The 12,032-nt window shown below is 47.0% G+C and overlaps 1 protein-coding gene across 2 annotated transcripts in view; it reads left to right on the forward strand.

The window, feature by feature from the left end:
• The window catches only part of LOC119388316 (amyloid beta A4 precursor protein-binding family B member 1-interacting protein), a 254,968-nt gene that overhangs the window by 106,706 nt on the left and 136,230 nt on the right, over positions 1-12,032 (forward strand). For both annotated transcript variants that reach the window (XM_037656020.2, XM_049413910.1), the window contains exon 7: positions 2,374-2,442. In XM_037656020.2, the coding sequence (XP_037511948.1) occupies positions 2,374-2,442 (69 nt within the window). The remainder of the gene's footprint in view (positions 1-2,373; positions 2,443-12,032) is intronic.

Raw genomic sequence — 12,032 nt, forward strand, 5'->3', positions numbered from 1 at the left:
TACAAAATGTGCTCTAGAATTCTCACTGCAGGAATAATACCCCTACTTCGTATGACATAGCTATCATGTTTCACTTTTGTGGCAAAACTTGTTTTGCATTACAGCATTTCTTGCTCACCTAGAAAAAGTTTTGGTAAAATTCACCCTGTATAATAAACGCACCCCCAAACTCTGCTTCGATATTTCTAAAACAAAGAAAAAGTGTCTTCAGCATGCGAGTAACTATGCTGTGCAATTTTTTAATAATTAAACATTTCGGGCACTTTTTTAGCAGGATTTGTTTTAAGGTGAGAGAGTTACAAATTAAATTGGCATATCATACTAGTACAGCGCAGACCATTTATAACGTAACTGTTTACAGTGAAGGGCTGGCTATAATATGTTTTTTCTGACTACCGTTTACCCTCCCATAGAACTCCTTGTATGCACATAGTACTGCTTATTGTGCAGTACCCCAAGATGAAAGACTGGTCACAATGCAGCTGCCGGGAAATTCTGCCGGCAAATTTATTTTGAAATTCTCAGAGAAGCAAGGGAGCGAGCACGCTTTTCAGCAAAGGTGTGGGTGGAGAGCAACAACGGCGTTACGATAAGGGAGGAGAACAAAAAGAAGGGGGCCAGCAGCATGACACGGGCGCTTGGTGTGAGGGGAAGCAATTGCCCAGTTGACGGAGAAGCCTCTCTGCCCGCATTGCTCCGGCCGCTTGTCGTGCACGTGCTCCACTCCGGATGGGCGCCCTCGTCCGCATCAAGTGCGCGTTACCGCTGTTTGACTTTCTGTCGAGAAAATAGTTGTGTCGTTTTAGAGCACAGATATCACGTGTACGACCTCCATTCCCGCGCAAGCGACATTGCCTGAGGACATGATCGAGCTTTTGCCTTTGCCACTGGCAGGCAGACTTACAAGCTTGGCTGACTTTTGCAGGGTAGTTGCAGCAACAGTTCTTCCAACAGGAAACAGGAACTTCGTTTCATGTGTGCTGCCCTCAGTTTAGTTCGCGAGTGCAATCTCTTTGATACCCGATCTCCGTGTTGTCTTAGGCAAGCTTCCCCCGATGGTATGCCAAGGTGAAACCTGCATGCTAGCCCTAATGAGCACTAGCTGTCCCGTTAGCCGCGGATGATCCAAGTTGCGGTTTGGTGCCTAGTCAACAAAACATTATGCAGTTGTGGCATCTTCAACAAAAAAGGAGGTCGGGCATGTGCAACACTACAGTTTGTGGTCACCACTGTATTTGACATCGTGCATGCGCTCATTATATCGCCACGCCCGCTTCTTCTTTTATTTTGATGTCCTCAGGTTTGACCAGCAAGGTCGGTTATCAACGCTCGAAGCTGACTGCGCCGCAGTGTTCGAGAAGATTCGCGATTGGAGTACATCGTTTTGTTAAGATTGCGCGCAGGACGCAGATAGTCTAGATTATTCCAGTGGTTGCGCGACAACCAGTGATAAGACTGGAAAGTTCGATGCATGATGTATAAAAGACGGCGCATCCCAGCCATGGGCAGTTTATCGACGGCCGACGCCCTGTTCGCCGCTATCAGTGAACAGCGTGTATTGCTGTAGTTTGACTTTTCATTTCCCGGCCACAAGTTCGGCCAAGTAAACAGTTTCATCATGAACACGCCGGCTGCTGTCTTCATCGACGTCACGACCACATGACAATATCGAAAGCATGCGTAATTTCAATTGCCGTTCGACGTATAATTCCTTTGCAGTGTGGTACCCCGGCGAAGTTTGCATAAACGAGGAGGTACAAAAAGTTAGTTGGTGACTTTCCGCTATGGCACATCTTTTTTTCTTCGCGTTTGGTATGTTGGGCAATACATATCCGCCTACGTCAACTGTTCTGCATTCGCAAATTTAAATGGATGCAAACTCACACCCCAATCGCATGCCTCAATCGTTGGTCATGTTTTGCACATGTGCAGCCTTTCAAAAATGTTGTCCACATCCAAGAACCATGACAGACCAACAAGCCCGCATCGCTACCCTCGTGAAATCTCAGCTTGACATGGACTCACTCGGGAATGTTCAGCACGCACACAAAGTTATTTACTAAAAAATACAAGGTTATTTTACTGTTTAAAGATAAGAAGCACCAATTAATGAGATTCATGACATAAGGAGGCATCATTTTCTGGCAAGAATTTACTTTCACATGTGTGTTATTCAATGCAAGGGTTTTAATTACCAAGCTACCATAATATTGCAGTTGCTATGAGAGGCCCAAATTTTTGCTTTCTATTGTTCTGCTCAGCTTCTTTTTAGGCACTGTCTCAGCTGCTGCGCATATTAATCTAAAGACTGACTACCCTGGAAAGCTGTTCATTGTGCACTGTCCAAATTGCATGTTCATTGTTTGTGTGCAGCTCTTGGAAGCCATCAATGTCAAGCTGCGGTCTATTCAGGCTGGTATTGAGCTGGATACCCCACCTCCAGTGAGTCAACTAGTCTCATTTGTCTCTTTGCAATGTGTATCACTTGGTCTCTGTGAGCTGTTCTTATTTGGTATGTGCATCTATCACTTTGGGGGCACAGACACCTTGTGCTGGCTAGTTGCATTATTCACACTTCAAGCTAACAGTTCAAGTTCTTCTTTCCCACATAAGTCTCTACAAGTACTGAGAAAAAATTAGTTCAGCTTCACTGACTTAACGTCGCAAAGGCTGATGAAACAGCAAAGCATTCTCCGTCATTTCATCTTTCATCGCTTTAAATTCACGTCTAACCTCAACTTCTATCACTTGAGACTCTGGATCGGAACCGTTACTGTTCATGCACCAATGTTCGTTGACGTTTCCGACGGGGAGCTGCTTCTTGCTGAGAGTGCGCGACTTTGCCCCTCACTGAACATTCGAGAAAGACTGCTGAGCGTGCGCACATCTATATTTTTACCTGATTGCACTGGTCCTGACCTGACCACACTTGCTGGATGGATAGACCTAGAATTGAAAAGCCCATTTTACGCTACAAACCATGTCATTCGAAGATTGTAAAAAGTGGAATAGCGATATCTTGCTTTCGGGCAGCTTTGGTGAAATCCTGTCGCCACAGAATGAAGGCTTTTTGAACCAGATGATAAGGGTAACATTGGTTGGATTTCCAGAATACATAATGTTGACGAAGTAATTAAAATCATGAAGGGTGTACAACCACTAGAATTAAGGCACAGAGCGGAAGTATCTATCAGTTGTGCCTTACGTTCATTGTTTTTCTCTGGGTAAAAGTGTTGCCAGCTGGTATGGTGTTGATGTATTTTTCAGCACTCCTAACAAGTTGCAAAAGCTCTGCCACACTGTAGCAAGAAAGCTTGACAAAAACAAAGAAAATGCTGTTGTGCTCTAAACGCGGATTTCAGGTTCATAAAATGCCGAACCGGTGTAGTGTACATGCTTTCTTTAACTTGCGTTAAGATTTACATAGGACGACCTTTTCACTGTATTAATACCTGCCTCAAAGAATATCTACATTATCAGGGTAAAGATAATTATTCACACTTGTCTAATCACTGTAGACTGTGTTGCTATGATCCTGTGTTTTGTGGCACTGATAATAATAATAAACAAAATAAAGAGAATATTTTTCTGAGAGGCTCGTTCATATGTTCGACACAACCAAATGAATCGGACAGACAGTTAGGCCAGGGGTGTTAATTGTTGTCTGTAACTGTAGCGTACTGATTGTGACGTAAATTTAGATGAAGTGGACGAAAAATCATCTTGGTTGTGCCTAACATACAAATGAGCCCCTCAGAAAAAATTCCATTTCTTGCGTTCATTCATAGCGTGGGCCTTGCCACACAGACTTAATGCCTTATGTTAGCATACGAGGGTTTACTGGTCAGCTAACACTCCCAGGGATTACATGCATCAAAATACCCAATGAAGTGGACGGGCAATACCTTCCGTCATAGCTCAAGTGGTAGAGCATTGGACGCATAATTTGAAGGTTGTGGATTCAGGTCCCATTGACGGAAAGGTTTTTCTGTAATTTCCAGAAATAAACAGTTGACAGTTCCGCACTCATTTGACCCCTACTAGAGCACTGCATGGGCTCGGGCCTACCCGAAAACCCAAGCCGGGTAAAGTAGTTCTCACGGCGAGCCCAGGCCAGGGTTGAGCCTGAAGCGCCAGGCTTAGGGTCGAGCCCGGGTTTGAGGTGGCAGGCTCAGGTCGAGCCAGGCTTGGACATTGCTCAATTCTTAAAGGGACCCTGGAGCGGTTTTTACGATTTTGTACGAACACAGGGCCGGTAGAGCAAGTCCTAAGGATCATTTACAGACCGATTTAAGCTCTTTGTGTATACTGTGTAATTTATTACAAGGCTTTAGAGCTGCGAATCGCCACTGATCACAGCGGCTCAGCCAAACGCGTTTTCAAACCGCCCACTTCCAGTGCACATCGTCTTGGAAGCGCGACGTCGCACAGGCGGCTGATCTGATTGAATATGTCCAGTCCACGTCACTGAACCTCCTGTGGGCAGCAAGCGTCATCTGCCTGTGTTACAACGTGTTCCGTGTTGACGTGAGCTGAGCGACAGGGTTTATCTCGAGGTTTCTTTTCTTGGACAAAATGAATTGCCCTAGCTGTGTTGTGGACCACATATCTAGCAATTGGTGACTTCTAAAGCTGTGACATCGTGCAATGTTTGTGAGGCATCTGGCGAGCGGCATCCCTTCAGCTCGTCGCTGCAATGAGCGTCACACTCTCGCTCTTCGTTTAACGTCACCGTGTCTGTGGCTTTAACTTCACTCCTGAAGACACAACCACATTGCCCGAGTTTACGCTTATCGGTGATCGTTCTCAAATTATTTTTGTTTTCCGCATGCTTTTGCAGGTTGTCGCTGTACAGGAGAATAAAATAAGATCGGCTGGTAGTGTGGCGGCACCTTTCGGAGCAGATATCAACCACTCCTTGAGCTTCGTCTTTGTTGCCAGACGGCGTGCTGCCGGGCACACTGGGCCTCCGAGATTGCGTGCAACCTGTCGGCGCGCAATATCGGAGGCCATGACTGGGTGAAGCTCAAACCATCAAGTGCGCTCATGAGAGCGCTGCGATTGTCGGCGATGGCAGCATGTCTGAGAGTTGAGGGTGCAAGGCATTGGTGAGGAGAAGGGTATAGATATAATTGTCCGTAGCGGCCTTGCTACATGGTGCGTCGCTTAATTTCTGGTGCGAATGATTTGGGGATGTTCTTGCCTAAACGCTGACAAAACTTTAAAAAACCGTTTCAGGGTCCCTTTAATGTCGTTTCACATATGTTGTGCATACATATATGCTCCTCATATTTTATCTCGAATGACACTTTTTTTTAGGCCTGTGCGAATAGTAAATATTAGGTCCGAAGCGAATTCGAAGTGAATAGTGATTTGGTCGAAGTGAATTTCGAAGCGAATTCAAATAGTTTATATCACATATTATAAAGAAAAATGAGCATATTTGTCATGACCAAATTAACCAGCGCAATATTTTTAAAGTTGGAACAAGGCATATGCATATGTTTCTTTTTAGTTCAAAGGGAAGTGGAAGCAACTTTGAGTAATAGCAGGATTTGACTTTCGGTAGAATGCAAGTGATAACCTGTAAAATATGTTACGTTTTAAAATTTACTATACTTAGAGCATATAAGCCGGTATAACAAGCTTTTAAACTTAAAAAATGATGATTCAATGTGAGGGTAATACAGTAAAACCTAATTAGTTCGAACTCTGTTATTTCGAAATCCCGCATAATTAGAAGGATTTCCTTGGCCCCGTATTTTGCAATGTAAATTTAAATGAATAATTTCAAGTGGCGGTCAGTACCAGCCCGGTTAATTCGAAAACTTTGGTGCCATGTGCCAATTCCCTGATCCCGATTTAGCCTCTAATCCGCAGAAACGATGGCTCTTAGGAGCCACAGGGCAATGCCGTGTAGCGATACTAATGAGTGACAAGTGAAGCATCCCAGCCTCGCTGCTGCCAGTGCAAGAAAAAACTAAACAAAAGGCGGTCTTGTGGTCAGCTAAAATGTGCGCCTGCGGAAAAGACGTGCTTCACTGCAAGACAGCGGTGACGCGCGAGCAGCATGACGCATGCTTCTCTCAACGTCAGCGCGTCATGATTTACCCATTCTTTCTGGGAAAATAGAGAAATTAATAAAGGGCGGTCTGACAGAATTCGCGGTATATGCAAACCTCCGAATAACGGTTGTTCTGGCAATTTACGCGCTTGCACTGCTGGTGGAGTACTTGCCTGCAACGCCTACTTCAAAAACTCAGTTCGAAAAATACGGCAGATCCCACGCACTGTGGGAATCGATGTAATGCGAAGCAGCCGGCAAAGAGCTGCTACATCGTCTTGTTTGTCTTTGAGGCAAGTGAAGTCATTCATGCCATGGCATCTACTTCACTATATATCGCATGTTTGCCATGTATGCCTGCGTGTAAAATCGGGTATATACAATGCTAATGAAACGCTCTGGTAGCTGGTAGCTAAAGTGGTTGCTTGGGCGAGTTATGTGAACTATGTTCTGGGATATACAATGCATGACCTGTCATTTCTGTTAATCACGCACTCATGTGATGCCATACCAGTGTTAGTATATATCCAGTTAACAAAATGGCCGGAAGCGAATCATGACAGCTTCATGTAAATCAAAGCGTACATGACATGCATGTCATGATTCGCATGTTAGGACCTGTCATTTATGTTCGTCATACAGTCCCATCGCACAATACCAATTTTGGTGTATATCAAGCCAGAGAACCGACCGCGAGCGCACCATCAGCGTGGCCTACAAATCATGTCTTACAAGGCATACATGTCATTGTCATGCCACCACCTGCCATTAATGTTCATCATACAGTCGCATCCAGCAATACCAATGTTGGTGTATGTCAAGCCAGCGAAACGGCCGCAAGCAGCTCATGATCGTGGCATGTAAATCACCCTACACGACGTCATGATTGTCAAGTTACCACCTGTCATTTGTGTTCATCACACAGTCGCGTCGCGCAGTACCAATCTTGGTATATATCAAGTGAGCGAAACGGCAGCGATCGGAAATGAGCGTGGCATGTAAATCATGTCGTACCATGCGTGCCATGGTTTTCAGGTTGCCACCTGTCATTTACGTTCGTCATACAGTCGCGTCGCGCAATGCAGGGATGTGATAGCTGCGGCCTGCGCCAAGATGGGAAACCTGCTACATCTTGCTACATCTCCGCTGTTCTGCGCCAAAACTGCGCCAAACATTAAGCACACTGGCGTAAAAATGTGCGCAGCGCGCCGCCGGCGGCAAAACGCGCCACTCCAAAGCTGCTGCGCGGCAAAATTTTTGTGCCGCGAGAGGAATTGGTTCGTGCATCATTTTTCGCGGCATGCCGCCCGGCGCTTTCTGGGGGACCTGACCAGACGCAGATTGATAGGAAGGCTTGTTAAGCGCTAGTTTGGCTTGCTCAGGCTTTTGGGGACCAACATAATCCTCTCCAGACTGTTGTAAATTGGCATGACCCCCCAAAAAAGCACTTTGGAAGGAGCGGCTCGCCGCGAGCTGAAAATTTCAGTTGTTAGTACAGTGACGTCCTTGTCTGTCTTGTTTTTGCCCCTTTTTTAAGTTCCGCTGCTCGAACCAGTGTTATACCCCTGTCACACGGACAGCCTTATTAACCGGTTAAGCTGACTTCGGTTAGGGGTAGCTACATAGCAGACTAGAGTTAATGTATATGCTACCAAATGTAGCATATACAGTAACTCTACAGCAGACATAACAGCAGAGTCTCCTAAACGCGGTTACCATAAACCGAGAATCTGGCAAGATGGCGGACAAGCTTCGCACCAACCGTGAACTGGCGCAGTTAATTGGCAGCTTCGTGTTGTTTGAGGATTTTCACGGAACACGACTCCAGTCGCGGAGCAAAACGCGTAGAAAACTAGGTTCGCCGTGGAACGGCTAGCAACAAAGACTTATTCCGTCCTTGGCGGGATTAGCAAAAAGCGTATCGCTACACGTTTCTTGAGGGAAATTGCTTTTCGCATTGTTCGTGTCTCGCCGTGTCAGAGCCTCAGGTCATTCGACCAAGTTCAACGTTGACATCCTGAACAAGGTGGACGAAAATGGTGACACTATATCATCATCGTGTCGCCAAGGCAGCGATGCCAGTGGATTTCGCATTGTCTGCAGTCAGACTATTAACGGCGAACAGCATGGTTTTGCAGCGATAAAGCGGCATGCTACAAGCAAGAGGCACATTGAGGCCACGAAGCAGCACCGGAATTCAGCAGGTGTACTGGAAACTCCAAAGACCTGCATGTCAGACGTATTTGGACCTCTCGCAGTGTTCAGCTACGCTCTCAGGCGACCGCGTGGTTCGTGCAGACTCTCTCTTCGTTCTGGGAATTGCTCTCAAAGAAATTCCTTTCTCTTGGGCAGATACGGCCACATCTCTATTTCCGAGGATGTTCATGGACTCTGATATCGCTAAACAGTTTTCCTGCAAGCGAATGGAAGCCTTCTACATAGTGCATACCTGCCAAGTCTCCCGGATTTTCCTGGAGACTCCCGGGTTTCGACCATTTCTTACGTTGGTATGGTTGGCACGAAAATTTCCCAGAAATCGAAATTTCTGTGCGTGATCTAGCCACATTGACAAAAATTGCAACCCAATCCGATCCAGGCTTTTTGCGAACCCATAGTAAACGAATTTAGGATGCATTGATGTAAACGTAACCGGCTGTTACGAATTCGCGCAATTCCCGAGCCAAATTCCACTGTGTCGAATGGGCTGAAATTCGGATGTTCCGAACATTTTTCCGCGTCGCGGTGGGTGATACGAACTTTGGTACCGAATCCCTCGAGCGACAGCCGAGAGCAGAATGCTGGAAGCTTCGGAAGTACGCGCGCGGGCAGCGCGCACACTGTCAGAACTGTGGTTATCGTTTGCCACAACCGCTGTGGACGATACTGCGGTCGCTCTTGACACGATCGTGTATGGTGAAGACGAAACTCACGGAACTCCGAAAGTGCACGCGCGTCCAGCGCTCACCCTGTCAAAGTGACGCTGCTTTCCGCAAACGCCGCGGTCAAAACCGCGGTTTGATCGCGGCAGATGCCATCATAGCAACAAGTGACGTGGTTTTGAAGGCACGTGCGCGGCCAGCGCACGCAGATTGAAAACGGAACTACCGTTTGCCGCATCCGCCACGCACGAAACCACGGTCACTATCAACGCGATCACCGATAGCGACTACGAGCTCCGAAGGTACGCGGCTAACGCAGTGGTAGGCTAAAGGGAATATAGTCGTAAAAAATTACACCATCTCCCATTAAAGGGAACCATGTGGGGATGCGAAGCAGCGCTGGGTGTTCACTTGTGTTTCCATTGTTGTACCCTTTGTGTGTGGAGTTGTGTATATGTTGTGTACCGCTTATGTTACCCCCCCCCCCCCCCCCCCCAGCTCGTTTCCGTTGCGCTTCGGCTTCGCGTTGCTGCGCAGCTTCGAGATTCGCTTGCCGGCGTTGCCGTTAACGTTCAGCTTCGCCAGCGTCCACAGCGCCGTTGCGAAGGAGTGCAACGGGGGCGAGCGCGCGCCGCATTATATACGAGCGCACAGCTGTGGCGGAGAGAGAAACGGGAGAGGAGAAACGAAGCGGAGGCAGCGCTCACGCCACCTCCTCCACCCCAACTCCTCGCGCTCACACAAGGAGAGGGGGGAGAGTTGGCGCATGCGCGTGGGGAAGCGGACGCGTGAGGGAAGGACGGACACAGCCCCGAGCAAAAGCTGCTTCGCATCTAATAAAAAAAGGCACGAAACCTTTCAGCGTTCGTGTCAATGTTCGTGTGTCACTATGGTGGAGCGGACTAGGGCACTTAGTTTTCAGTTGGCTTCAAGCGAAGCTTTGACGCGCGCTTTCGTGGCAGCCAGCTGCGCCGTCCCTTATTGGTCCATTCACGTGTGTCCCAGAAAGGCGTACGCGAGTTCTTTTGACGGAAATAAATGTTTTGTGCGTATATCGTGGTTTGAAAACAGATTTTGCTAGTTGTTTGATGATACGAAATTTTGGGCGATACGAATATTGTCGCTCCCCCTTCAGATTTGTATCACCGAGATTCTGCTGTAGTTGGGAAACTACCTGCGTTGTTTGTTTGGCCACTCTAAGCCATTATAAGACCGCAACGCCAATCCTACGCTTACGGGGCTGTTCAGTGATCCAACAGTGTTATGCGAACTCCCATTATTGGACAGAACATTTTATTTCAAAAGAGTTCCTTCTTATTTGACTGTTTTGCTTCATACGGTCCATTTTTTCGCTTGGCAGTGATCTCTTAGCTGCTCCAATAGCTGCTTTCTCTGCTCCAATATGCGTTTTTGGCTGCTCCAAAAGCCCTCTTTTCTGCTCCAAAACGCACTTTTTGCTGCTGCAAAAACCTGCACCAAAACAGCTTCAGTCAATCACATCACTGGCAATGCCAATTTTGGTGTATATCAGGCGAGCGAAATGGCCGCGAGGGCACCATGAGCATGGCATGCAAATCATGTCTTACATGACATGCATGTCATGATTTTCATGTTACGACCTCTTATGTTCGTCATACAGTCGCGTCGTGCAATACCAAATTTGGTGTATATCAAGTGAGCGAAACAGCAGCGATCGGACAATGAGCATGGCATGTAAATCCTGTCGTACGTGCCTTGCATGCCGTGATCTTCAAGTTACCACCTGTCATTTATGTTTGCCATGGAGTCACGTCGCGCAATACCAATTTTGGTGTATATCAAGCGAGGGAAATGGCCGCGAGGTCACTATGAGCATGGCATGTAAATCATGTAGTATATGACAAGCATGTCACGATTTTCAAGTTTCCACCTCTTACTTACGTTCATCATACAGTCGCGTCGCGCAATACCAATTTTGTTGTATATCAAGCAAGCATAATGACCGCGAGGGCACCATGAGCGTGGCATGTATATCATGTCGTACATGACATGCATATCATGGTTTTCAAGTTTTCACCTTTTATTTACTTTCATCATACAGTCGCGTTGCCAAATACAGTGAAACCTCGGTGATACGAATCTCACGGGACCACCAAAAATATTCGTACCACCCGAAATCCGTATCACCAGAAAGCGTGGAAAATTAGCATGCGACAAAAGAAAGCTGGCGTACATTTTCATTTATTGTTTTTCAGGGCCACAGCAACGTCAGGAAGAACCCCGAATAATTGTCAGTTAAGTTTTTAGGTGTCGGAAATCATACCAGTACTCGTAAATATACGGTCCGTAACCGCGTATTTAATTAATGAACCAGGTGCGTTGTGACCCGCGACAGCTGTAGCCCCTTCGAAATTTTAGTATGCTTTTTTACATGATACCGGAGTACTGCCGCGAAAGTAACAAAAGAAACGCTTTGACGCGATGTATCAAGGCCACAGAATTACAGAACCACGGTCCTGTGTTATGATTTTGTTATCGCGGAGGTGTTGGGGATGTTTTTTGGGAGATTTACGGCCGTGCCCGCACAAGTGCGACCTCAACGGTCGCACATGCCGACGTTGTGAGGCCTGACTGCTTCGCCAAGACCGTCCTCGCCTTCTTTCAGTCCTCGCCCACCTTTAGAAAAGTGTTTTTCTTACACCGTGATTCTGACAATTTGGTGGTGCGGAGGGCATGCCCACGCTTGCGTTCCCGCGCTCGCACGTGCTTGGCGCGTCTTCCGCGACAGCGCGGACAGCCCCCCTTCGTACCTGGGCGGTAGCGTACATTCGTATCAAACGTCGCTGGGTGAAAATCGGTTCGCAACAACTGTACTCCATTACACTGCAGGCCAATGGGCCTTGGCCGGGACCAACGAAAAATTCGTATCACCCCGAAATTCGTATGATCTGCGATCGTATCACCGAGGTTTCACTGTACCAGTTTTGGTGTGTATCATGCGAGCGAAATGGCCGCGAGGGCACCATAAGCATGGCATGTAAATCATGTCGTACATGACATGCATGTCATGGTTTACAAGTTTCCACCTCTTATTTACGTTCATCATACAG

Source organism: Rhipicephalus sanguineus, chromosome 3 (genome assembly GCF_013339695.2).
Source record: "Rhipicephalus sanguineus isolate Rsan-2018 chromosome 3, BIME_Rsan_1.4, whole genome shotgun sequence".
Taxonomy (NCBI): Eukaryota; Metazoa; Arthropoda; class Arachnida; order Ixodida; family Ixodidae; genus Rhipicephalus; species Rhipicephalus sanguineus.